This window comes from Telmatherina bonti (genome assembly GCF_933228915.1).
Source record: "Telmatherina bonti genome assembly, chromosome: 3".
NCBI lineage: Eukaryota > Metazoa > Chordata > Actinopteri > Atheriniformes > Telmatherinidae > Telmatherina > Telmatherina bonti.
In genome coordinates this window covers 34,338,147-34,364,760 of record NC_136621.1, presented here as the reverse complement: position 1 = coordinate 34,364,760, position 26,614 = coordinate 34,338,147, and the positions used below count along the sequence as shown (strand labels likewise).

Here is a 26,614-nt window from a genome sequence, read left to right as displayed (position 1 = left end):
GGAAGGAGTGGTGTCACAGGAGGTGTGAGTGTAAAAACAAGTGACTCAGCCACGTATAAGTAACGACAAACACGCACTAATGCATTTTTGCACAATCATGAATATTTCTGAGCCCACAGCATGCAGACATGTGCACACACACTCTCACACACATACACACACATGGGCACAGGTGCAAAAAGGTCTTTGCTAACCTAAGGCCAGTGAGACAGTGTGAGCTTATGAATAAAACATTTCCTAACATTTAGAGACTCTAAGCACAGACAGCCTGCGAGCAGTCGGCTTATAAACCACATATAACATAACAGGACACAGACACTCACGGACAACCCAGTTATTGACATGGTGTTGAATATGTCCTCCTTATTATGAAAGACTTAGAAAACCTTGAATTATTCTGGCAAAATGTCTCTCTCATGAGCAAATCTGCAGATTAGAAATCTAACAAGAAGTTAAAACTTTTTAAATTCCTGTTTTTAGTTACAGTGACTGTATTTAAAAGAGCTTCTCCACACTGCCTTTCCTACACACTCATAGGAATATTCATGACATCAGAAATTCTCTCCCATACCAACAAAAATTTTACATAATTATGCAAAAGCAAATCATTTCACTGCATCTCATTCTGGACTGCTCCTATTGTTGGGACAACTCTTTACTCATTTACTTATGAATAGAGACTATTTCAACAAGAATCAAACATTAAATTCTAATAAGAAATAAAGCCATGTGAAAAATAATCATTTATGGTTTTATGCATCAGGACAAAATAAATATTTGATCCAAACAAGGTGCCTATTAAGTACAACCTTAGATTAATGACAACATGACGAAAACAACTGAACTATCTAACCAAAACAAATGCAAAATTTCATTTGGCCTTCAAAAAAGTTAAATAAATAAATTCATAAATAAATAAATGATAATGTATCCACCAGAGGGCATAGGATATAGAAGATTGTTAACCACACGTTTTCTGAGCTAACTTTTTTACCATATGGGGATGCAATAGGTCTCATAAACTTTACATATCAAGTATAATGCATTAAGGATTAAAGGGTTTGAGCATGCCATTTTAAAAACACAACAACGACACATGAGCTTTGACTGGGCCACTGCTGCATCTTGATTCTTTTTTTATTAACTAAGATTTTCTTGTGCATTTGGGATCACAGTCCTGCTTTATGACCCAATTTGAGCAAAACTTCAGCCATCAGACAGATGGCATCAGATTTGACCTCAGAATACTTTGTATGTAGAGAAGTTTGTGGTTGGCTTTAAGCAGGGGTACCCAAAGTCGGTCCTCGAGGGCCAAGTTTGCGATTTATCCCTGCACCAACACACCTGGCTTCCATTAAATGCATCCAACAGCCAATGAAGTTCTGCAAAATGAGTGATTAGTTTGCATCGGAACAGGGATGCATGGAAAACCTGTAAGATTGTTGCCTTCAAGGACCTGAGCTGGACATTCCTTACTTAGGGTCTGTTGGTGCCCGGGTATGCTGGCTCCAAATCAAACCCAAATAATGACACTTCCGCCACCATGCTTGAAAGTGGCATGAGGTGTCATCTTTGATTTCCATGTCCATGTGCATATTGTGTCCAAATGTCTCCACTGTAACATTAACCCATCTGCTCTAAAGGTCTTGTTCAGCCATGTTTATTGCACTAATCTTTCCAAACCAGCCATGCTTGTTCAGACTTTACGGTCACAGAGTAGCAGTTTGAGATGTAGCACTTTAGCATGGTGTGACTTTGGCATGAACATTTGTCCCAGGAGAGGTTGGAAGTCATTCTAATGTTTTCTACTTGGAAAAGATATTTTTTACTTTAGAATGAAGAACTACAAATTGTTTAGAGATGACCTCATAACTTTTACCAGAAAGATGAAGAACAACAATCAACAATTCTCCTTTGAATCGCTATTCTGCAGATCAACAAAGTGCCAGAAACTTTGAGTTTTATGAAAATGTTGATTATCAGTGAATGAGGTGTATTTGATTAGCAACTTTCATAATAGTAAGATGAATATTGATATGGTGTCACAGATGTTCATTTCTCATTTCTATCAACTTATTCTTTAATTTAGTTTTTAAATCTAATCCTGATGCATAAAACCTTAGAACTGAACATGGGTTTACTTTCTTTTTTGCAAGACTGAAGACAGAAGAAAGCTAACAATGTCCAAAAACTGGAAGTATGTGGCAAATAATCCAGATATGGTCTCACATTTTCTCTCAGATGAGAAAAAAACGTATTTTAATTCAACAAACAAACTTCAAAAGATGCAAGTGACAGAAATATAAAGAATGCAGCTATTCTTTTAATCTTGTCATCTTGATTTCATATGATCTGGACTGCAGCAACGTCTGAGGACATACAAACCTTTAGATCCCTGTGAACGATCCCGTTAACATGGCAGTGATGGACACTCTCCAGGATCTGCTGTATGCAATGGCTAAGAGCAGGACATGAACAGGATTGTGGGTGGAAGACCAGACAAAAAAGCAAAAAAACAAGACAGAGATGAGGGAAATAAATAGAAAAAGGAGGACAAAAAGAAAATCATTAAGAATGTGCATATTCTGATAATAAACCATGTATTTGACATGGCTAGCTTGACTAATGGCATAATGTAACGTGACACTGTGACACATTTCACTAGATTTAGTGTATTAAACTGTGAGGTGTACCTGTATATATAACACCACATTCACTCTCCTTTTCTTTTACTCTTTTTCTTAGGAGGCCATCTTTCAGCAAAAAGCTGGCACTCTAAGGTAGGTTGTGTATGATTAATACTGCAGACTTCATATCATTAATCATCTGTATAAATAACTCTGAGATACCACAGAGACAGGGTGGCTGTATCATACCTTTGAGACGACCATATGTGAAGCACACAAATATGTACGCACAGAAAGTTCCCTCCATTGGCAGACAGAGATGCATGATGGCTGCTGAGCTCAGCGGTGTGTGCCTGTGTGTGTGTGTGTGTGTGTGTGTGTGTGTGTGTGTGTGTGTGTGTGTGTGTGTGTGTGTGTGTTTGTGGTGGTGGTGGGGAGTTACCTGGCATCAGCCTCGCTGTAGTACTCCCTGGCTACGATGTCCTCAAACAGCTCTCCTCCTGTCACCCTACAGGGACACAGAGACAGCAAGGCTTGAAATGGGACTCAGCTTTTCCTCTTATTAAAGGTACATTCCGGCTAGCAGACACACATGGCAGCTTGTATCATCATAACATAACCAAACAATATGAACTTCAATGTTAAATGTAGAAAAGCTGAACACTTGTGGGCATTCTTCACTTCACTCCTGAAACAGCACCTGCTTATTGTTTCTCCATCACCTTAGATGATAACGTCCTTGCAATCTGTTGCTGCACACCATCACAAACCCTCGGGAGGCATCATATTAGTGTTTAAACAATTATTTAAAAACACTTAGAGGACAGTGGAGACATGAAAAGACCAAGTTATGACTCCTTTAAATATCTAAAACACAACATTTTAACACTCTGGGGACGCCGGCATCATCGGCGATGCCAGGGACCATGTTGTGTTTAATCGAGCATAGCTTTCGAACCATAAAAGATAGAAACTTACTTTTTTTTCCCTCTTAATCGGGAGACTCCGGGCTTTCAGACAGTAGTTCCAGCATCACTGTAGCCCATTCATATGTGATACAGTGTTGTGTCAAAATAGGTGTTCCAATCAGAGCCTTTGTCTTTGGCACATGACACGTGTTTGTCCAATCAGAGCCGATGATGCTTCAGGAAACGCCTCCAAACAGTGTCAATCGCTATGCATCGGTGTCATTAGCAGTCGGATAGCTGCCTTCTGTATTTACAAGGCCGATAAATTATGAAAATAACAGCTTTTACGCACGCATACCATGCGTAAGTCCGCAAACAAACATTTGCATTACTCAAGCAGTTTCTTTCAACATAAATGACACGACGGCGTCGTAACAGATGTATAACTTGGTAACAGATACAGTGTGTGCAGCTGACAGTGATTTTGGAAAGCTGCAGTGCTTCAGTTCCCTTCAGTACCTTTAGTCATGCTTCGAAATTATACTACTCTTTATTTCAAGCATAGGAGCCTCATTTACATAGCAGTTTATAATATTTCAATTTTTTAAAAAAAACAAAAACAAGGTATAGGACATTATGGGGCATTGAAAGGTGGTGTTTATTAGCGTTTAAACTAAAAAAAAAGTCAGGTTTATTTCTCTAAAACACCCTTGGTCCCCAGAGGGTTAATGTGCAGTACATATCAAATGTCTGGACACACTTTCTCATTAAATCTAACAGGAAAGTGTGTCTAAACTCTGGTACTGGTACTGTAGTTAAAGAAAAAATAATAATATTCCTGTTCTAAGCTATTCTAACATGAGAATAGCTGAAAATGTTGAAACTGTAGGTGTCTATGTGCATATGTGTGTGTGTGTGTGTGTGTGTGTGTGTGTGTGTGTGTGTGTGTGTGTGTGTGTGTGTGTGTGTGTGTGTGTGTGTGTGTGTGTGTGTGTGTGTGTGTGTGAGAGAAGGATGCACAGACAAAGAGTGTCTTACTCACAGATCAAACACCAGATAGTGGAAACCCTCTTCTGATATGCTGTCATGGAGTCTTACTGTAAAAAAAGATTTAACAGAAATACAATCACAGGACAGATGAAATCAGGGACAGACAGGAAGAATAACAATGGATCAGCAAACGTTTCACTTTAATAGTAAATCCTTTCTTGGAAGGGATTATTTTAGAGCAAACACAGAAAAAGCTTGGTTTTAAACATTATCCAGACCAACATTAACTCAGGCCAAGTCAAACTTCACACTAACAAAGACACGTCATTGATTCAAGTCTTTGTGAACTTGCTGTTTCTTATAAAAGGGTATTTAATTAATTTAAACGCAGAACTCTTGAGCTGTTCTTCAGAAATACAGTATTACACTGGGATTTTGCAGCTTTAATGGCCAAAATGGGAAATATTACAGCACCATAACGGTGTACTGGGACCATGAAGCGGATCAAGTTAACAAAACGCACTGAGCATTTTTTTTCTTTTTTTTATTATAAAAACTTGCATCTCAGACTTGTTGTCACACTTTTCCCCATTCTGGTATTTTATAACATTAAAGGCCAATAAATTATAAAATTCCAGTCAGTGGTCTTCCTCTGATTTTATACAAGAGCAGTCATCCTAGAAGGTTGAATTGATATTAATAGAGACATAAAGCAGTTGCAAGAAGAAAAAAAAGAGCTTCTGTAGATGAGTGTGAAAACAAAAAAGAAGAGACAGCTTTTATCAGAGGAATAATGAGGAGGAAAGCGTGTAGAGGGTCAGTTGTTTAGAAAGGGGGCTCCTATGTCCCTCTGATGACTCAGCAGGGAGCACACACAGGTACATCATTATTAGATACATGATCTCACACACATACACACACCTCCACAAACTTGTTCTCTCCTTCTCCCTAGCTGTCTCATAACTGTGTCGAGAAGATGAATAGCCACAGCAGAAATCACAAGAGACCTGAACGAAATGTGCGTGTGTGTTTTCATGTGTGTGTTCAGAGATTGAGGACACTCCGCTCACCGATGTTAGGATGCTTTAGTAAACGACAAATCCTCGCCTCCCTCTCTAGCTTTTGATGATCTGAAAGAAAAGCAGAGGAGACACAAACAAAGACAGGTTACTTTACTGTTCTTCATTGTTCCCTGCAGTGACTGGCTCTCTAAATCATCTGACATGAAGTTGGCTACAACTTAGTTTTGCCTCAGTGGAGGACAAGGTCCAGTGTTTTGGGCATCAGCATCACTGTGCGTTTTTGTTGTGCCTGCCTGTGTGTGCTGGCTTTGTGTCAGCCTGCCCTTTTCCTTATCAGAGCAGAATGCTTGACAGAAATAATGCGACCTGATATGTGTTTGGTTATGTGGCACCAACAGGCAGGCCTCAGCAAACAGCTACCACAATGAATCGCCACAGTGGGTTCATCATGACCTTTGGTGTGAAGCTAAACCGCGGCTTCTTTGCTGCCATTAGGAGCTTTAAAAAAAATCCATCTGGGGGAATATGACCTCAAATAAATATCATGATTAACTGAACAGGATACTATGATTATGATTATTAAAGTATCATTTTATTTTCAACACCTCATAGCTGACTGGAATTTTTGTTGTAAACTTACTCATACAAGAAGAGCAGATATTGTGCAATAAAACAAATTAAACAAACACAATTTAATATATATGGTCATTTGATTGACATTTTCATTTATTTAAGAGAAATTTAAATTTACAAACAATTTAAATAATTGACCTGAGCAAAATTACATTGATTATTGCTTCTGAATGTTGGTTTTAATTCATTTTAGATGATATGCCCAGCTCTACCTTAATAATGGTTAAAATAAAAACTGAAAATCCCTTTTCTTTTATTTTTTTTTTTTATTCGAATTATATGACTTAAAGGGGTGCTATTATGGTATTTTGAGTTTTCTGAGCTTTCTACAGTGTTACTATGTTGAATCCTCATCAGACATGTGAACGACACTGTTTTTTATCACCTAAACGCATGTTTGAGTTTGAGTTTGAGTTCCAGCACGCTCTCCGTTCGGTTTCCATGGCGACGAAAAACGCGTGGTTTTAGAGAGTTTTTTCTACTTGGAAATCCTTGTGACGTCCCGGGGGATAAGGTTCGGTGATTGGTTACCTTCTACTGGTTAACAAGGGCATGTACAAATACATCAGGCGGGTGGAAAACGTCGGATAAAGTTATTTCCAACGATGGCTGGTGAGTTTACCAAAGAGAGACATCCTGCTGCATTCCTTGCTGTGGGTTGCTGTTTTCCACTTCGTTTTCAGGGTCTGATTCAGGTTCCAACATGTAGGTCTGTATGCTATGTGTTGACATTGTATTTTGTTTTTTTATTGAGTTCTTATTAGCCTAATCCTTCTGTTTATGAGATGTTACAATGACGGCGAAAGCAGGTGCGGTGCGCGCTCCCGATGTAGTGCAGTGGCGGGAGGCGGGGCTTAATGCGGAAGAGTCTCAATCCACTCGTTTTGCCCGCAGGCTGATCTGACAGCCTACGGAGAGGGTCGGTCTGAAGTAAATAAAGCCATTTGTGACAATAACTCCATCAATCCCAGCCCTTCAGGTCTCAGAAATAAAAATAAATTAGCATATAATAGTTCCACTTTAACAACTTTGCCCCACTTGTTTAAAAGGTTGAATATGGGTCAGAATACAGAAAACAGACTTAGAAATGCAGGTTTTCCAGTCGGTATTCGTCCTACTTTTTAGTTTTTCAAGGAATTACTGGCTTTAATCAGCATCAGACCTGCATTTCTGGCCCACTAAATTTCCTTCAACACCACTGCAAAGAATCTATTATGATATTTAAAACTTAGCAGAGTCTTTTCAGGGCTTGGCTTTTGACTGGTTCGTCTTGTTGTTGGGTAATAAATAACCATCAACATTTATAAAATCCACCCTCAAGTCTCCCCTCTGCAGGGATAACATGAAAAATTAATTCAGATCACATTAGAGAGTCAGATTTCATTATCGTTTGTTTTATTGAACAACCTTTGATTTGATTTAATTCAACAGAGGAAATCCAATCAGATTGCAAACTGGGATTTAGACAGGAAAAGCAGCAAAAATATCTCGCAGTCGGTATTGACACAGTGTTTTGGATTATGCACACATTAATGAATATATTTATCACTAGTTGCGTGTTTTTAATCATAAATTTAGCCACAAATTAATCTGATTATATCTTAAAACTGATGCAAAATAACGTTCATTAAAAAATCATCACAGACATTCTTTAATTATCACCTTTTCCAGGGAAATCTTTTATATTAAACTGTATTATGTATTATACAAGCCTTAAAAATGTTTCAAGTTTGGTGATATCTGTTCCTCATTAGTGCCAATTGTACCTGCCCAGGTGCCCCCAGGCTCACCCTACACGTTCAAGTTTGCATACTAAATAGTAGCCCTGCAAAACTTTCATAGCTTCAATAGGAAATAACGAAATTTATTCTGAAATTCTGTGCCAATACCAACTCTAAATAAAAGGAAAAAAAAACTATAGATTGTTTTGTTAGTTATTTTCCCAGTACAACTAATTGAATAACAATATATGTCAAATTAACATCAATTTAACTTCAAAACAAGTAAACAAGATACATGTGCTTGCAAGTAGGAAAGCCAGTTGGTTCCATGAGCTGAACAATGGAAAAGACAAAGTGCGGTTACTGGTATTCCTACTCTGCTGCAACAGAAGCCGAGACAGGAAATGTGAAAATCTACATTGGATCGCATAGCAATCTGCAACTAGACCAGACTGATTTTATCTGACATTTTGGACAGGAAGTGACACACAAGTCTGTCTATCCAAATCCAAGTCCAGTGATTCTGATTCTGAGAAAGTGAGTCAGAACAGCAATTGTTACCATGAGCAACACACTACGGTTTTGAGGCGACCCATTTCAACCTCGCCTCAAGGCACATGAGCCGGAGAAAGTGAGAGAGAGAGCGAAACAGGAGCAGTAGGTTCTGCTTTCCCTATTCCCCGAATAAAATAGGACGCCTATTTTTTACTCTCATCTATGTTCTCTCCTCTTTTTTCAAGATGCTGTTGAAACTGCAGGCTCTGTGTAGCGCAGAGGAAATACCAACAAAGAACGGCAAGCAGCTTGTTCTCATTATAGATACATATAATCCAGCTATAAGTATGTGCAGTGCACTCACACAAAACAAGCAGAAATCCAAAAAATACACATAGAAAATCTAAAACATGAATCAATCTTGACAATGAAATTGAAAGCATATGGTTAACATCAGCTATTGAGGCACTACCGCTACTATGAAAACATCAAAGGAGATTGTAACTAATGAACAAATTTGTTTGTAGACGACTGAACAATCAGTGTCTTGACCTTCTAAATTCATTCATTACTTTGATTAACTAAAAAACAACTATCCATCTTTTCACTCATTGGTTCTAATAAATCTGTTATGGTGCCAGTGGATCTGCCTGCACCTTTGGTAAAAAGAACAAACAGCAATAACAAAAAAAAAAAACCATAATACTTTGATGGTTAAACCCCTAAATGGTTCCAGTATTCATCAACCCCAAGCCTAACCAATTGTAGGGTACCACAGGGCACCACAAAAGGCCCCCTTCTCTTTTAGTTATATACTGTGATTCCTCTGAGGTAAATTTTTTAAAAGTATAAAAAGTATTGAACCGCTTTCATTGTTTTCCAGGTGGTTTATCTGCACATATCAACACAAACTTACTTTAATTTGAGGTCTGTTGAATTTTCATAGAGATGTATAACCATGAATCATGTATGGTTCTAACTGTACAGGTGATCTTTTATATATACACTGTTACCCAGCTATAATGGCTATGCCTTTATATTTCAGAAACAAATAAGCTCATTAACCAAACACATTTTTCCTATAAAGCTTTGCCAGTAAGGTGAAGGCTTACCTCTTTCCACCAAATTGTGATGGAACTATTTTTTATGGTGATCTGATTCAATCATTATAATCACATCTGTATTTGTCATCCTAAATTGGCTCCCAGTTTTTTTCAGGATACACTCAAACATGTTATGACTTGTTTTTATTGCTCTAAATGGTAAGAAACCACCATTCCAGTCTAACACCTTCAATCAACTGGTGTACAAAGCAATTACTCTTCAACATTTTGTCTTTGCTGGCTTTGGGCTCGGTTGAGTAAAAAGTCTTGGCTTTGACTATGCAACAATTCTATTCAATTTCATTTGTTTTACTTTTGGTTTATTTGACATTCATTGTTGTTTTTAATTAATATTTAAGACCAATACACTGGTGATTATTTCCATCCATCCATTTTCTTCAGCACTTAGTCCATTTTAGGGTTGTGGGAAGATGGAGTCTGTCCCAGCAATCATTGGGCAATTAGTGATTATTTCACTTAAACTAATACAACACAGCAACTGAGTATCAACTGAGGTTATTTTCTCCATGTGCCAGAGAAATAAACAGACTTGACTTGTAAAAAAAAAAAAAAAAAAAAAAAGCAAATTATACAAATAAATAAACTTGATTATCTTCAAAATAAGTCTTTCCTTACGGGCTTTGCAAGAGTAGTGATGAAGACTAACTGGAAACGATGTAGAAGACCCATCCTTATTCTTGCACACTCAATGTAATGCAGCTCTTTTGTGTGGTTGCAAGCCTGTCATATTGCCTGTGAGAACACGCCAATTCCAATTTTGTTGAAGTTTCCTGCCAGCTGTAGAGACAGGCACAGCAGCAGAGAGGCAGAGGAAGAGCCAGAAACAAGGGCAGCTCAGCCGTTATTGCATTATTAGCAGGACCCTCTGAGCAAGGTCACTAATCTGCCCATCTCAGCCTCAGTCTGACCACAACATCGACTGGCACGTTATGCTTCAGTGTCTCTTTCAGTCTGTCACAAACTCTGATTCTTATTCACTGGCTTAAAATGTTTCTTTATTACAAGCATCTTCAATTTCTCTAAATCATCTGACACTTCATTTTTCTGTCACCTTGAGACTATTACGCCTCGATCACACAACTGTTACATGCTACAGCCAAAGGACACTATGCGGCCATGTTGTGGATATTTGTACAGTATAGAACCAAAATTACTACTTATGTATTAATAATCTTTTATGAAAAAATAATATTGGCCTTGGCTGCGGGGGCGTCTTTCATGGAATTGGTCTTTTGACTGGTGTCTGTGTTGGTGTCCTGGTCACTGCGGTTTGGCCGATTCCTGGTGCAGACAACTTCTGTGATTGTGTTTCCTTGCCAGGCTCGTCTTGTGCTCAGCAACAGAGAAATTACTCCAGGTGTATTGTCTGATGATTAAGATGGGGTGTTGGAAATGGATGTTGGGTGTGTTGGGGGGGGCGGTTAATGGGTTATTCTTTTTAGTGCTTTTAACATCTGCAAATCTGGACTTTGTGCAACATTTTATTGTATGAAAAGTGCTTCATAATAAAGTTTGATTCGATTTGATTTGATCTGATGTTGCGTGTACAAGCAAAACTAGAATTAGAAGTGTGAATGCGATAATGAGTATTTACTGATGTATGAGGCAAAAAAGCTGAAGATGTCACTGCAGTTAGTGAAAAACCTTTTAATTTTCGAGTGGTGAAAACTAAGATGAAATTGTCATGGATTAGTGAGAGGCAAAATGTTGTAATAGTTTTAGGGTGATGTAGCAGCAATTTAAGGGAGCACTTTTAATTTTTTTTAACTGCTCATAGAGCATTGGTGCAGCTTATAAAAATTATGGTGTAGAATTGTAATTTCATTATGATATGACTGTTTTTGGTGTGTAGAAAGTACAGAATAATCTTATTATCACCACCATTGTATGGTAAATAAAGCATCTCTGGACATGCCGCCTTCTGACAGAGGACACTGCAGCAGCCCATTCCAACAGCTAGCCAACATGCAGTATCCTTTCCAATCTGATAAAGTATGAAATAAATCAAAAGAATGGAAAAAAATTTAATTATAAAAAATGCAGAGAGGAATGCTTTCTTAAAGGTGGAGTATGTAAGATTTTCAATATTTTCAAAATAAATTAACTAAAAAAATAACTACAATCATAATTAGATAGTTTTCTGAACATGTAGGTTCCAGTCTGTCCACATTTGATGTGTTATTAAATTACAAAGACCATTCTTAAATGTTTTCCTACCAGTAAAAAAAAAAAGTGATTTTTGTCATTTGTCATTTGTCATTAATTAAACTTGAAATTTAATAACGCATCAAATATGGACAAACTGGAACCAACATGTTCAAAAAATGATCTAATTATGATTGTAGTTATTTTATTAGTTAATTTATTTTGAAAATATTGAAAATCTTACATACTCCACCTTTAAAGAGTATTAAAAGAAAAGAGGTGGGAAGTTGTATTGAGCAGACATATTAGGTAAATGTCACATGTGAAATTTGAACCCATGATTTACAAAGCCATAGTCCTGTCCCATTAACACTAGGCCACCTCATATAACCTGCATATATGAATGGGAAAAGATAAAACTATTTTATTGGTAAGAGGATTCATTCTATATTAGTGCACGTGGAGATATCATAGAAAAATATTGAATATTTGACTATAATGCTACGAAGAACTAAAGACTGTTAAAAATTCTTTGCAGAAATAATTATTAAATTTCATTTAATCATAGAATTGTTGAACACCTTGAATGAAACACTTTATTTTGTTTTTGCAAATTTTCTCCTCATTGGTTTGGAACCATGTAGACTTTACCTTACTTGTGCAGTTTTTCAGACTTTGCTCAATGCAGCAAAGCTGAAGGCGATAAAGTAAACAAAGACATTTGCAGTACTCTCTATGGCCTTTCTTTTTTAAATAATTTGACAAAAGACTTAGCTGACATTAACTATACTAATATAGATAGTAATAAACAGACGCTGCTGGTTGAAGAACTCAACTGGAAGCAATCATGTAACTTGACACAGTGTGAATGGAAGCAGCTTCAATAAAAAGTGAAGTTCCACCATGAGTTTATGTAAAACTTGCTGGTTTCACAGCAGCACATATCAGAGTTAGAAGTAGGAGGAGCTCTATTTGTACGCGGCTATTGTGAGATCCTGCCACAGACTGGTACAAACTGAAAGTAGTCAGTGTTATATGGCTGCAATGTACCGGACACTGGAAACTGGTGCAAACAGCAAGCGAATCCACAAGGCATGCTGGGAAGCTCCACCCACCAATGCCTAAGACGCTACTACTAAGCTGACTTGATGTAACAGGGTGACCCCCCTTTCTTTTTTTTTTTTAATAAGTTGCTAAAGTCTTTACTGAAATAATGACATTTCTAACATTAACAAACACTCACAGCTGGGAGCAATGAGCCCAATCATGCACTGGACACAGTGTGAATGGAAGCAGCTTTAATTAAAAAATGAATTACCACCATGAATTTATGTGAAACTTGCTGGTTTCAAACCAGCACAAACAAAGATATGTAGGAACTTCTCCATGTGTACATGGCTGTTATGAGACGCTTCCACAAAGGTGCAGACAGAAAGTTGTCAGTATTCATAGGGCTGCCATGTACCAGACACTGGAAACTGGTGCAGACCTCTACACCCTGTTGAAGCACTTTGCAGCTCATTATGCTAAAATGGATCAGTGGCTGAGCTGAATTTTTTTCAGTGTCCAATCCAAATTTGCTTTGAAGGTTTGTCATCTAATCACAAGTTACTTTTACAAAATGCTAAATATCTCAAAAACTAAAAAAGTTTGCCATAACAGAAGTCATTGAATAAGTCTCCTGAATGTACCAAAGAGATTAATATTTGAATTGCTGAAGTGGCACAAATGGTTCAAGTGGAGTTAAGTGCCAAAAGAAAAAGAACAGGAAAACAATAGTGAAATATGAAGACTCACATTCACGTTGATGACCCCCGGAGTTATTACTGGGACTAGGATATGATCTGTCATATCAGCTGGCTGGTCATATTGAGGCTGTAACAATTACCCAAGCCGAAATAAAGGCAATCTGGGAACTTGAACGTATGTAAACTAAGCTACCTTAGAACTGCATCATGGTTCATTTACATGCACCCAGCAAGAAAATAATAGATGCTCTCCAAAAGTTTGAACCTGTAAAAGTATTTTGGAGAACATATGCTGTGAGAATACGCCAATATTTTATTTACACATATACATATATATATATATATATATATATATATATATATATATATATATATATATATATATACAATCATCTTTCATATGACATTTTCAATGGTTCTCAACAGCATTTTCCACCACCACTTTCTTTTAAATCTATCTCTCTCTCTTTCTCTCTCTCTCTCTGTCCTCCACAGGTAGTACACCTCCTAGCTGGCTGGACATCTGTTGTCTAGCAACTCCTGCACCAATCAGAGTGTCAGGCCTTCCCTCTCCTCTGCAGTGGAACTAGCCTTGCATGCAAATAGCAGACATCCAAGAGTTCACACACAACTATGAAACTCTACAGAACAACAGACAGAAAAGCACACATAATTAAGTCTGTTGAAGCATACATACAGTAGCTGCAGCTTCAATTTAAGCATCGGCTTTGGAGAAATGGAAAATACAGCATCAGCTTGGATAGCAATGATAGGTGCAGAATGATGCAGTTAAATGTAGATCTCTGCAGTAGTTTATTTAAATGATACAATATGAGCACAGCAAATTTCATACAGATGTGGTGGTAGAAAGGTTGCAGTTAAAACCTCTGCCAACTTTCAAAATGTGGCAATGCAACAATGGATAGTAGCTTTGCAAACAGCAAATGTGCATTGCATATCTGCAAAAAACTATTTAAAAAAAAAAAGTGATCACAAGTTTTTTCACTGTGAGAAGACGTCTTTGTCCTAATGTTTCCGTGTGATGTGCATATGTCTTACCTTTGCGATGCACTTGTTTTCGGTGATAAATTCTTTGTCCTTGCAAATTACCACAACATTAGAGCCAAAAAAAGTGCTTAAGAAAGGTGTGACTGCCTTTTTTTTGGCCTGACTGGTCCTTATTACTTTTTAATAGATGAGTAAATCCTTTTCATTTAATACATTTCAGCAGCAAGCAACTCTGAAATTTGGCTGACCCTGAAAAAAGCCTAAACCTGACAACAAAGAGCTGTGACTGGCTGACAAATATGCTTTAGAATACTTAAACGCATGTAGGTTCGAGTTCTGTTGCCACATACACTTTTGAGGGACACTTTGCTTACGTGGTAAAAACTGACAGCAGCATTTTCAGAGAAAATGTAGCTGCTGTAATTGTACAGACAAATGTGGAGCTACTCCAGTCAGCTGTTATCATTCAGAAAGGTCTGGAGCAGTTTGGCTTGATCTAAACTGACTGAATACCTGTCTGTACCTTGTTCGTCTGGTCACATTATTTATAAGGTAACACTGCAACTCCATGCATCTTTTTTCTTTACTTGTCTAATTCAAATGTTGATGGCAGCCATTTATTAGAAATGAATGCAGATTAAATTTACTAGCTGATACATGCACACTCAATGAGGATAGCTAAGTTAGTTTCCAATCTTTCTGCAACATTTTCTATGCAAAAAGGGCAGAGTAGTCTAAAACCTTTATATCCAAATTAGTCAGGGTTTATGCCTCAGAAAACAACAAAAAGTCCCAAAATAATCTGAACTGATTGCAATTACACACATCTAAGGGGTGCATGGTGGAGTAGTGGTTAGCATTGCAGCCTCACAGCAAAAAGATCACTGTTTTGAGTCTTGGCTAGGGGGAGGATTGAACAGTGGCCTGCATGGATTCTCACCAGGTGAATCACTCATATGTAAGTCGCTTTGGATAAAAGCATCTGCTAAATGACTGTAGAATAGAATAGGTATCCTGGCTTCCTCCCACCCAGCTTCGATTAGGTCAGGGTTGCCATATTCAGTCCTCAACAGCTGCTACCATGTAGGTTTTTGATGTACCCCTGTTCCAACACACTTGGCTTACACTGGATCCAACAGTCATTGAAGATGTGCACAATGACTGATTCATTTGAGTGCAAATATACATATATATACACATATATATACATACATATATACATATATATATACATATATATATATACATATATATATATACATATATATATATACATACATATATATATATACATACATATATACATATATATACATACATACATACATACATATATATATATATATACATATATATATATACATATATATATACATACATACATACATACATATATATATATATACATATATATATATACATATATATATACATACATACATACATATACATATATATACATATATATATACATACATATATATACATATATATATACATACATATATATACATACATATATATACATATATATATACATATATATATACATATATATATACATATATATATACATATATATATACATATATATATACATATATATACATACATACATATATATATACATATATATATACATATATATACATACATACATATATATACATATATATATACATATATATACATACATACATATATATACATATATATACATACATACATATATATACATATATATACATACATACATATATATACATATATATACATACATACATATACATACATACATATATATACATATATATACATACATACATATATATACATATATATACATACATATATATATATATATATATATATATATATATATATATAATGTAGAGTTGCCAGGTAGGTTGTCTACAAGTGGTGCAATAAAAATAATTATTTTCCAGGTACAATGAAGGATTGTGATTAATAATCATGATTATAATATTGCTCAAAATAATCATGATTATTAATTCGGTCATAATTGTGCAGCCCTACACTGAACATACTTTTTTACTGGTTTTTTATTTCAGAGAAAACTTTATTTGCTCCATCCTACCACCCCGCTCTGACTCAGACCTGCGCTATGTGTCAAACCAGCTAAAATTCTGTGCGCCTCTCTCTCCCTCTCTTCCCCTCTTTAGCTCAACTTTAAAGGGACCACCCTGTACCTTTAACACAGGCCTCCAAACAGCACAATGTCAACTTGATTAGAAAGGCTGTTTACTTTGTATATCGTTTAAAAATATCAAACAGTTGATTAGTCATGCACAACATAACAATGTGCCCCTTAGTGCAATATTTTGCTCAAATAAAGCATATCTAAGTCAAGTAGAACTTGAAGCTTTTTACACATTGTTACACCCCAACAAAATATGACCACAAATATCATGGATTTTTAGGATAATACTGCATCCCTTAATGAAGGTTTAGCATCCATCTTGTATCCTGTCTTTTCTCTGAGGTAGCTCCTGCTAGTAAAAGCAATGCCCCAGGGTGTGGAAAAAAGTACTGAAGAGAGGTTTCTCCACCTCAAGATGCTGCAGGGCAATGACTGCAACAGTAATGTATATAATAAATGTCAGTTTGCCTTCAAAGTGAGTCAGAAGCACAGTTTAAAGATCGGAAATTGTTGTAAAAATTGGAGTCTTACAAAACAATGAAAACTCCACCTTTGATAGTACAATGATAATTTTATACCATTTCTTCAATTATACTATATAACCACCAATGCATTTATCAATATCAAATGAAGAAGGAACAAATTTAATACAAACTACTGTTGTTTATAGGTTTTTGTCTTACCAGTGTTGTGGAGCTGCACTTTAATCTGCAGGTATTTCTTCCGATCTGAAGTGCAGCATCTTTGTTGCCAACAGATATTTGTAAAGATCAAGATGTGATGTTCACTGCTATGTTGCTTTTTTTCTTTTTCACCCACACATTAAAAACTTTGTGAGAAAGTTCATGGCATAAACGTTATTCAGTCTTCCACTTTACTATAACATGTTGAAGATTTTCCTTCTCACACAATAATAAAATAATGTGATTTTAAAGTTTTTTTTAAATTTCTCCAACAGTGTTTATCAGTGGGTTAAAATCACATTCATCAACTGTTGTTTTTAGGAGTTGCACTCGTAAATAAAAGTCCACAAGCAACAGGACACAAAGTAAAAGGTAAGCTACGGACATTGATCTGTTTTTGTTTAAGAATAGCAGATACGGCTCCTTGTTAACTGTTTTTGTATTGATATCAATATTTTTTTGTATTTAAATATAAGCACAGTATCATGATATACTGAAAAGTAACATTCAGGTCAGTGAAAAAACGCATTACACAACAACACCTACTAACAACTGGAGGTGTGCAATTTTGGACTGCTACTATTTTACAGTTACCCTGCCAGGAGGCAGAATTAAATTTGCGGCTGATGTAACAAGGAGAAAATGTAGACAGATATGAGCTTGAAGACATAGAGACATAAAATTATTTTAATTTGCAAGTTCATTTAGTTTTTCCTCCATTTTCACTCCGTTAACTGTTCAAATTTACTGTAAACACAAAACACAAATCACATTACACACTGAAAAATGATTTCAGCTGGCATCAGTGTTGGCAAACTTGTGGCTCATTGCTGTAATAAATGTGTTTCCAGCACACATAAGATAAGTGAAAGTATCTGGAAATATGAAGAAAGGAAAGACCTCTGGATCACATCCACTGCATCCTTCCATGACTGCGCTAATGCTGTTTTTGATCTCTTGTACATCTGCATTTATGTATAATTGCTCGTCTTTTAAGCTGATTTTGATCAGAGTTAAACAGTGTGAGCAGTGCAAACAGTATGAAGATTGTAGTTAAACAATTTATAAAGCACTGCACTGTCATGTTAGCTGCCAAATAATACTGACAAGCAAAAGCATTTATTAAACAATAGTCAAGACTGAACACAAAACCAGATTTGTCTGCATTTTGAATATTGTTTGAAATAATAACAGTAACAGTAATTTAATCATGTAATAAAATAATTCTTGCAAACATGTAGGGTCTGCAAACTGTATCAAAAGGTTGTATAACTAAAGAGGTATGAAAGCTGATTCAACTAAATAGTTCCCTTAACTCTAATTATAAACAGCATGTAATATATTTTATTATAAATTAAGGATGGATTCTGTAATGTTATTTACTTTATGTGAATGTATGCAGTCAAGAGCATAGCTTCCCAAAACTCTAAAAAGAGAAATAATATTTATCTGAGAATCTGTTAATAACTCCTCCCAAGGTGTTGTAGGCAAACATTTGTGGGAAATTGTCTACAGAAAATTACTGCATCCAAAGAATTTAAAATTTCCACAGCAGACCCTTACAAACTCCCACATCCATCCCCCTCTGGCTCTCCCCACTGCTGCCTTTTTTCTCTTTTGGTTTCTGATGTGTGGAACCGCACTGCAGCAGTGTACTGTCTGTGTTTACTTTGACATCCTGCAAGTCCAATGCTATCATATCTAGGGACAGACCAAGAGGACAAAGAGACTGGCGAGAAAACAAGCAGGGTACAGGAACTGATTGAGAATCAGTTAAAACACAGCTTAGCTCGTGTGTAACTAAATAGAGCAGCACTTCCTCGAGCAAAGGCAGTGTGAAAACCAGGCCATTGTGGAGTTTCGAGGAGATGAAGTTATATTTGTAATACTCATAACGGCTCTCTACTTTTCACCATAATTAAATATTTTTTTAATAGAAAGAAGAAAACTGCAGAGCAGGTTCGGCTGAAAAGAAAGAGTGACGCTTCTAAATGGAGAAAATGAATGGATTCACTGCAGCAGCAGTCATTTTGTAACAGCAGAGGAGCAGAAGGCAAGACAAGGACAGGCAGGCTGCATACAAACCAACACACGAATGAAATTATTAGTTATTTTGATATCAGTTCAATAGGACTGCTGTATTTATTTCTGCCTGCACCTGCATGACCTATCTTGTTGCTTTCTAGCTTCACTCTCAAGTCATTAAGACTTGTGTCATATGATCTGTGTCCTCTTTTAGCAATCAGGTCTGCATAATACTGTCACAAATTCATTTTCTGCAATGTGGCATGACAAAAAAAACTTGTTGCATTTGATATGTGCATCATCGATTACTTCAAAAACAAACAACAGAAAGGAAATATTTACATTGGCTTATGAGTGGCATTACTGCTGTATAGGCTTTAAAAAAAAAGCATGTTCATGCTTCTTTTAACATGTTGTTACACCTATTTACAAAAAAATCCCATAAATTCTATGTTATGGTGTGTTTTTCTGCAACATGTACATACTGGCTGCAAATAAAATAGAATAAAATTCAAACAAATTGAATTAAATGTCCACTCAAAACAAGGAAATGTTTATCTCAGACCTTGGGAGGCTCAAGTCTGCAGTCCTTTAATCAAATATGACAAAACAGCCAAGACCACAGTTCTGTTTACTGACCATCCAGCAGAATGAACAGTTGATGCATCACGTACAAAAAGCAGAACACTGGCCGATCTGATCTTATCCTCTGCATATAAGGCATAACACAAGTCAATGGGGAAGTTAATACCAAATTAGTTTTTGGAAACTGGCAGAGTTGGAAATGAACCCGAGCTCAAAGGAACCAAGACCAACTATTATCCATCTATAAGCATTTTGTGATGAAGCGGCCTCAATGACTCAAGAACTACAAATGATTAACCATATTTAACAATCAATATTCACCTGACAAAAAAAAAAAAAAAAAAAAAAAAAAAATGGTGTTATGAAGTCTTATGCACACACACATAAACACACAAACTAGTTACAAGGTGTGGTAATTGCTATGCTGCAACATTATTAAGACTTTTAACTAAAAAGATGTGGCAAGGTAAAGGTAACATCCTCTGTGGTTGGTTGCCATTCATTCCTCCATACGGTTCCAGTTTACACCTTGCAGAACACAGGGGGCCTAATAAAACCATCAGAGGCACTGAGACACCGTCACCCTCGGCCGGTTCCTAATAGAGGGAGAGTTATGACACTGATAACTACCCTGCTCTGCCCTCTGAGAAGAAACAAAAGATGGCTGGTGTCAGAGATAAAACTGTGTCTCGGAGGTTCATAACTTACGGAAATGTCTGCCGTTATCGTACGCAGTCTAATACAGACACATACATTAGACTACTAATTAAAGGGGCTTAATCAGAGAAGGGTGGTCTGAGGACATCCTAAAACCAAAAAGTAAGGAAATACAGGCAAAGTAACATCTGTAACCATCAAAACTGAAATCCATCAACACCCTTCTATGCAAGTCATTCTTTATTAAGATTATGACCACAGCACTGAGCTAGTTGTGTGCTGCAGGTGAGACGCACTGAGAACAACCAAATCCCCCAAAATCAGATAATCATCCAAGTACAAAACAATTAAGCTTTAAAACAGCTTCTAGTTTGGACATTTTGTAAAACTAAAGTACAACGGAAAGGCAACAATCCTCAACTTGCACTGCTTTTTTATTTGGTGGTTTCTGCATCACTTCTTCCTGTTCTTTTTCTTCTTCTCTGGAACGCTCCTTCTAGGTGTTGCATGTCAGCTGTATAACTCAACTCTGCTCCATTTTCTGGGTCCAATTGAAGACAGCTAAGGCCCTTGAAAACTATCCAAATGAATAACCGATGCAAGAGAGCGACAAAACTGTCCGTCCGTCTATGTATCCATCTTCTACGTCAAGCATACATGGGATTTGTTGAGGTTTGAGTTCCTTGAAAAGTTCCATATAAATTGAATCCATTATTTTTTAATAACTTTATTGAATGCAGTTCTGTGTGTCTTCATATCTAATATCTGGAGCTGGGCAGTTGCACATCTGGAAAGGCACCGTCAAAGCTGGAAGCATATACAGGTTTTAATGCAACACTTGCTCCTATCCAGACCTTTTTCAGGGAATGCATGCCTATTTCTTCATATTACATCTATTACAACATGACTTAGTGATGGAAGAGTCAAAGTGCTGGATTAGCCTCTCTGCAGTCTCAATCCTCGACCAAATGAAAACAACTTGGACATCATAAATAGCTAAATATGACAAAGATTCTTTGAGCTGCTGAGGAGCTGGAATCCCATCAGACAGGAATGGAACAAAATTCCTTTCCCAAAGATCCAGCAGCTGATCTCTAACTGTACTTAAAAGAAAAGGAAAAGCAATATATTGGTGAACAAAGCCCTGTCCCAACATTTTTCAAGACAATATACTACCATCCATCCATTCATCTGTTTTCTGTACCTGCTTATTCAAATGTCTCATGTAATGTTTTTTATGTTATATTGAAATTAAGATATCAATTTATGGCATTTGCAAGTCAGTGCTTTCTTGTTGTTGTTTTGTTTTGTTTTACATTTTAAACATCTTCCTACCATCCTTCCCATTCTAATAAAATGTTACCCTGTGTAAACAGAACAGACAACATAGTCTTGAAGATTACCAAAAGAACTGGCAAAAAGATCTAAGTCTTGTGGATTCCATAAGTGAGTAAAAAGACTGCATGCAGAAAAACCTTCAAATACATAAACCATGCTTAAATGAGTCCCATATACTATATGTCTGTGCATACCAAAGCTAAACTCGTTCATCATTTAGCTCCAACAACTTCCAATTCAGTTAAATTCAGCTTTATTTGTATTGAGCCACTTCACAACAACGTCATCTCAGGTAACTTTCAAATCACATCAATTCGAGCCAATTCAGGATAAACGGCCACGTTAAGGAAAACCAAAAGATTGCATTAAATCTAAGCTTTGATCCAATCCCCAATCCTGAGCATGCTCCAAGCAACTGGAAAAAAGAAAAAACAGGAAGGAAAAACCTTAGACAAAACCCACCATCAGACGCTGCTTCCAATAATCATCTGGAATGTATGTCTGAAGTTTCCACTCAGATTTAGCTTTTTACTCCCAGTTGGATAAAGCAATAGTTTAAATGTGATAAGAGGTGACTGTTGAAGCTACACTACTTTCCACAGCGATTGTAGCTTCACATATATAAGTAGGGATGCACCGATGCACTTTTTGGGAGTTCCGATCCGATACCGATGTCTGAAATCTGAATATCTGCCGATACCAAATCTGTTTATGTGAACATTATTGTGACTATGGTTATTATTGCTGTTATAACTGTGTAAGATTTCATTAGGTTGCAATAAATTACCCATCTTTTCTCCTGTTACCTCACCAATACACATAAAATAATATTACAGATCTAACTATTTAAACAAGTTTTTGTTTGATTTGGCACATTTACCTAAATACAACTATAAATGTGTGGTTTTGAAACAAAGATCTAGCTTTTAGTGTAACAAAAAATGTCACATTTTAACATTCAAGGCATTTATTTCTTTTAAAACATGTCCAAAGCTTGTCATCAAACACATCTGTGCTAGTTTGACTAGTGTAGTATTGGGTATCGGTTGTGGTATCAGTACACTTTTATTAAAACCAAGTACAAATACACATGCTTGGTATTGAGCCGATACTGATACTGCTATCAGTCTCGGTGCATCTCTATATAGAAGTATAATCAGTAAATGATTTACTTCTATTAGTGCAACAACAGTCCAGAATCTAGAAAAGAAAAACGTGCACAGCTAAGTGTGATCTTTATGGCTGATATTTTAAAACATGGGTGCCCAGCTTTGGTCTTGGAAGGCCATAATCCTGCAGGTTTTCCATGTTTCCCTGTTCCAACACACTTGGCTTCCATTAAATTGATTGAACAGCAAATGAAGTTCTGTACAGTGACTGATTAGTTTGAGTCAGGTATGTTGGAAGAGAGATAAATGGAAAACCTGCACGATCATGGCCCTCTAGGACCGGAACTGGACACCCCTGTTTTAAAAGCTGAATGTGTCTGCAGCCTTGTGGAAGCAGCTTCATGTGCAAATCTCCATCTACATGAATAGCAAGGCAGTGTCAGGTGTTTTTAGGTTCATTTTACTTTAATGACTCACCTGTGAGGCATTATACTATAATATTAAAAGGACTGAAACACACAATAAAATCATAATAAACAAATTTCTTTTTGAACAAACAAATTGCTCTCTTCATGGGCAATGCATCAAGCCTTGACTGAAAGCATATCAGGATCTTTTCAATCACACTAAGCAGCTCTCAAAGATAAGACTGCAACACCATGCATTGTACACACTTGCAGAAAGCGATCACATTAGCGATTCAATGTTTAAAATACACAGATAGCAGCTCTGTTCTGAAAACAACATAATGCCAGACAAGGAGGACAAAATAGAGGCTGACATAAAATGTGTAGAGAGGTAGGAGGCACATACTGTGTAATTAAGAATGCCCTTATCTGCAGTCTATTAAGCTTGTTTGTCCTGCCGTGGGTTCCTTACATGCTGAACAACCTTTTCAAATCTTGAAATTTTAAAATATAAGGGCTTTCATAACAGCTTGCATAAACAGTAAAGTTTATAGAAACTTTTTTAGCTCAATGTCCAAAAATGTAACAGCATAGGCCGTTGTCATGTAAACGGACCTCTCTGAAGTACTTCTTAAAGGTCTCCATATCTTTGATTTTAATCAGTAGCAAATGCTGCAATGACTGTTTTGTGGGTGTATTCATTTGTGTAACATCTTTGGGAACTTTCCTGGGATAATCAGTTGCCTAGTTGGTCCCAATGATCTGTACAAGGACCAAAGCCTGATCCTGATGGAGAAAAAAAAGAATTTTTCCTGACAGCCAACATGATTTCCTACTAAGGCTAGCTGTGCAGGTCTGCACTGCTACAAGGATTTTTATTTTCTCTTAAGAAAATAAATTGTGTAAGAAAGTTGCTTCTGCATGCAGCTCAGTCAGCCTGGATAATTCAGATCATAGAGCATAAACAGAATATCCTTTATCTGTGGAACCAGATATATACTGAGGATGTATGGAGAATGGACTCAAACTGGAAAATATTGCTAGAGAAGCTGTGGACCTTATGAGGCTTTTACACAGAGGACTAAATGCTCAGTTCTGATTTTTTTTAATCTGATGTTTTGTGTGAAGTTGTTCACATTATAATGCCATCAGATTCCACTTTGAACAGGTTATGACTGTGAAGTGATGCACGTGAGCAGAAGAAGATGCGACATCACAAACATGATGCTGTGTTTAGAGAGCCCACATCCTCTGGCACAAAGTTGTGACGTCTCTTGGTCTTCAGCAACGTAAAAGTTGCATAAAATGCAACCATTCAAACTGAAGTCAGTTTGAAGAAATATCACATATTTATCCAAATTAGTATCATATACAAATGTGGTCTGTGTCGGATTTGAATTAATCTGGGTTGCATATGAACAGAAATGTCTGATTTTGTCTATTTTTGTCTGCAATGTGAACTTAGCCATTTTGTAGCTTAAAAACAGGCCAGGATAACTTGCTTTGCTTATCCAGACTTCACTGTAGTTTAACGTCATTTATATAGTTTACAGGTAAATAATCTAACATCTTAAAGCACTTCAACATGTAGGTTTCCAGTTTCCAGATATAGAGATTTAAGCCACATCAACTAATCTGAATCAGAGAATGAAGATGGCTCATTTGCCACCGAGATGATTGGGTTGCTTTTGGTGATTTGAATGGTAATATCAAACTCTGCTGTGATGGACTGGCAACCTGTCCAGGGTGTACCTTGCCTCTCACCCAATGATTGCTGGGATACGCTCCAGCTTCCCCGCTACCCTTAATCAGACTAAGCAGTTCGTAAAATGAATGAATATCAAACTCTGCCCACTAAGAAGGGCTATGAGGTGAGGCTTCAGGCTTTGGAAAGGATTTAAAGGAACAAAACACAAATAAATCAAAAGATTCTAAATTTACCTTAACATAGCACACTTTTTAGTTTTTGTTCAATGCAAGTATTGTTTCGATTTGAAAGTCATTGGCAATACTAGTTCCATAAATTTGACCTTTGAGTATAGAAAGTGTAATTTAGTCATAAAAGGTTTACCTCAACTTGGTGTTGATATTTAATACTTTTCATTGTATGAAAAAAAATGTTTTACTCAGGTTAGAAATATTGTAGTAGGATTTTTCATACAACACCTCTCTAATCTAACTTCTAGTTGTCATGCATATGCAGACATCTGTATACTGGAGCATACAGTAGATTTTCCATGGAAACGACTCCTTATGTCTACTGTCAGTCTGCTTTGCAAGACATGGGAGCATTAGCTGAAACCAGAAGCCTGGCTCCTTTCAAAAGATGGGATATTTTCAATACTGTGTACGTGCACATGTGTGCGGGCGTGTGTGAGATAGAAACACACAGCGTGAAAGCACGGCCGGTTTTTATTTTTAGCCTTCAAGTACCCAATGAGTCATGTGATCCCCCTCCGTGTCACTGATCCCTCCTTCCTTTCCTTCCCCTCCTGTTCCTCCATCTCCATATCTTTGCCTTTCCTATAATCATACCCCCTCCTTTGCTCCACTTCTCCTTCAGCTCATTTCAAAGTGAAGTGAAACAGGGTAACATTGACACCTGAGAAAACATCGGATTAAAAGAAAAAAATGGTATAGATCGATTTTTACCTTGAATAATAAGGGCAAACCACCACATGCACAGAGTAAAAATACAGTAGATATCTCTGTTGGCATGACACTTTAAAGGTCAGCAGCAAATTGGTTAGACAGAACTAAAGATAATTCAACCACGTGTTAAAACTTTGGATGAATAAGAAAAAGAAAAGAATTTATTCTTACAAGGTAGGTATTCTGTTCAATTTTTTTTTTTTTTTTTTAAATAATTATTGGGCACTTTTGCAAAAACCCTGATAAAAGATTTTAGGCAGAAACACAAGCAGCACCAAAGTTGCACAAACACATGCGTGCACAAGGCACATCACAGGCAAATATTAAGTGACAAGAGATAGCAGACTGAGCAGTACGACAGACACTGACACATGCGTGAAGACAGAGGACAAATATTCAACTGCTGTGAGGAATATTCTGAAAGCCCAAGCAAAAACTCCTACGTCCTGACTTGCCATCATCCTTTCATCCTCTCTCTCTGATTATTTGTCTCTGTCTGTCTGCCTCCTGTCTGTTTCCCTCCCCCCTGCCTCCTCTCATCCACTGACTCATCTGCTGCTCCTAATGAAATGCTGT

The 26,614-nt window shown here is 36.8% G+C and overlaps 1 protein-coding gene across 3 annotated transcripts in view; it reads right to left on the bottom strand.

Moving 5' to 3' along the window:
- The window catches only part of camk2d2 (calcium/calmodulin-dependent protein kinase (CaM kinase) II delta 2), a 53,455-nt gene that overhangs the window by 15,463 nt on the left and 11,378 nt on the right, over positions 1–26,614 (bottom strand). For all 3 annotated transcript variants that reach the window (XM_079264714.1, XM_079264712.1, XM_079264713.1), the window contains exons 3-6: positions 5,596–5,655; positions 4,578–4,632; positions 3,070–3,135; positions 2,386–2,458 (exon numbers count right to left, since the gene is read on the bottom strand). In XM_079264714.1, the coding sequence (XP_079120840.1) occupies positions 2,386–2,458; positions 3,070–3,135; positions 4,578–4,632; positions 5,596–5,655 (254 nt within the window). The remainder of the gene's footprint in view (positions 1–2,385; positions 2,459–3,069; positions 3,136–4,577; positions 4,633–5,595; positions 5,656–26,614) is intronic.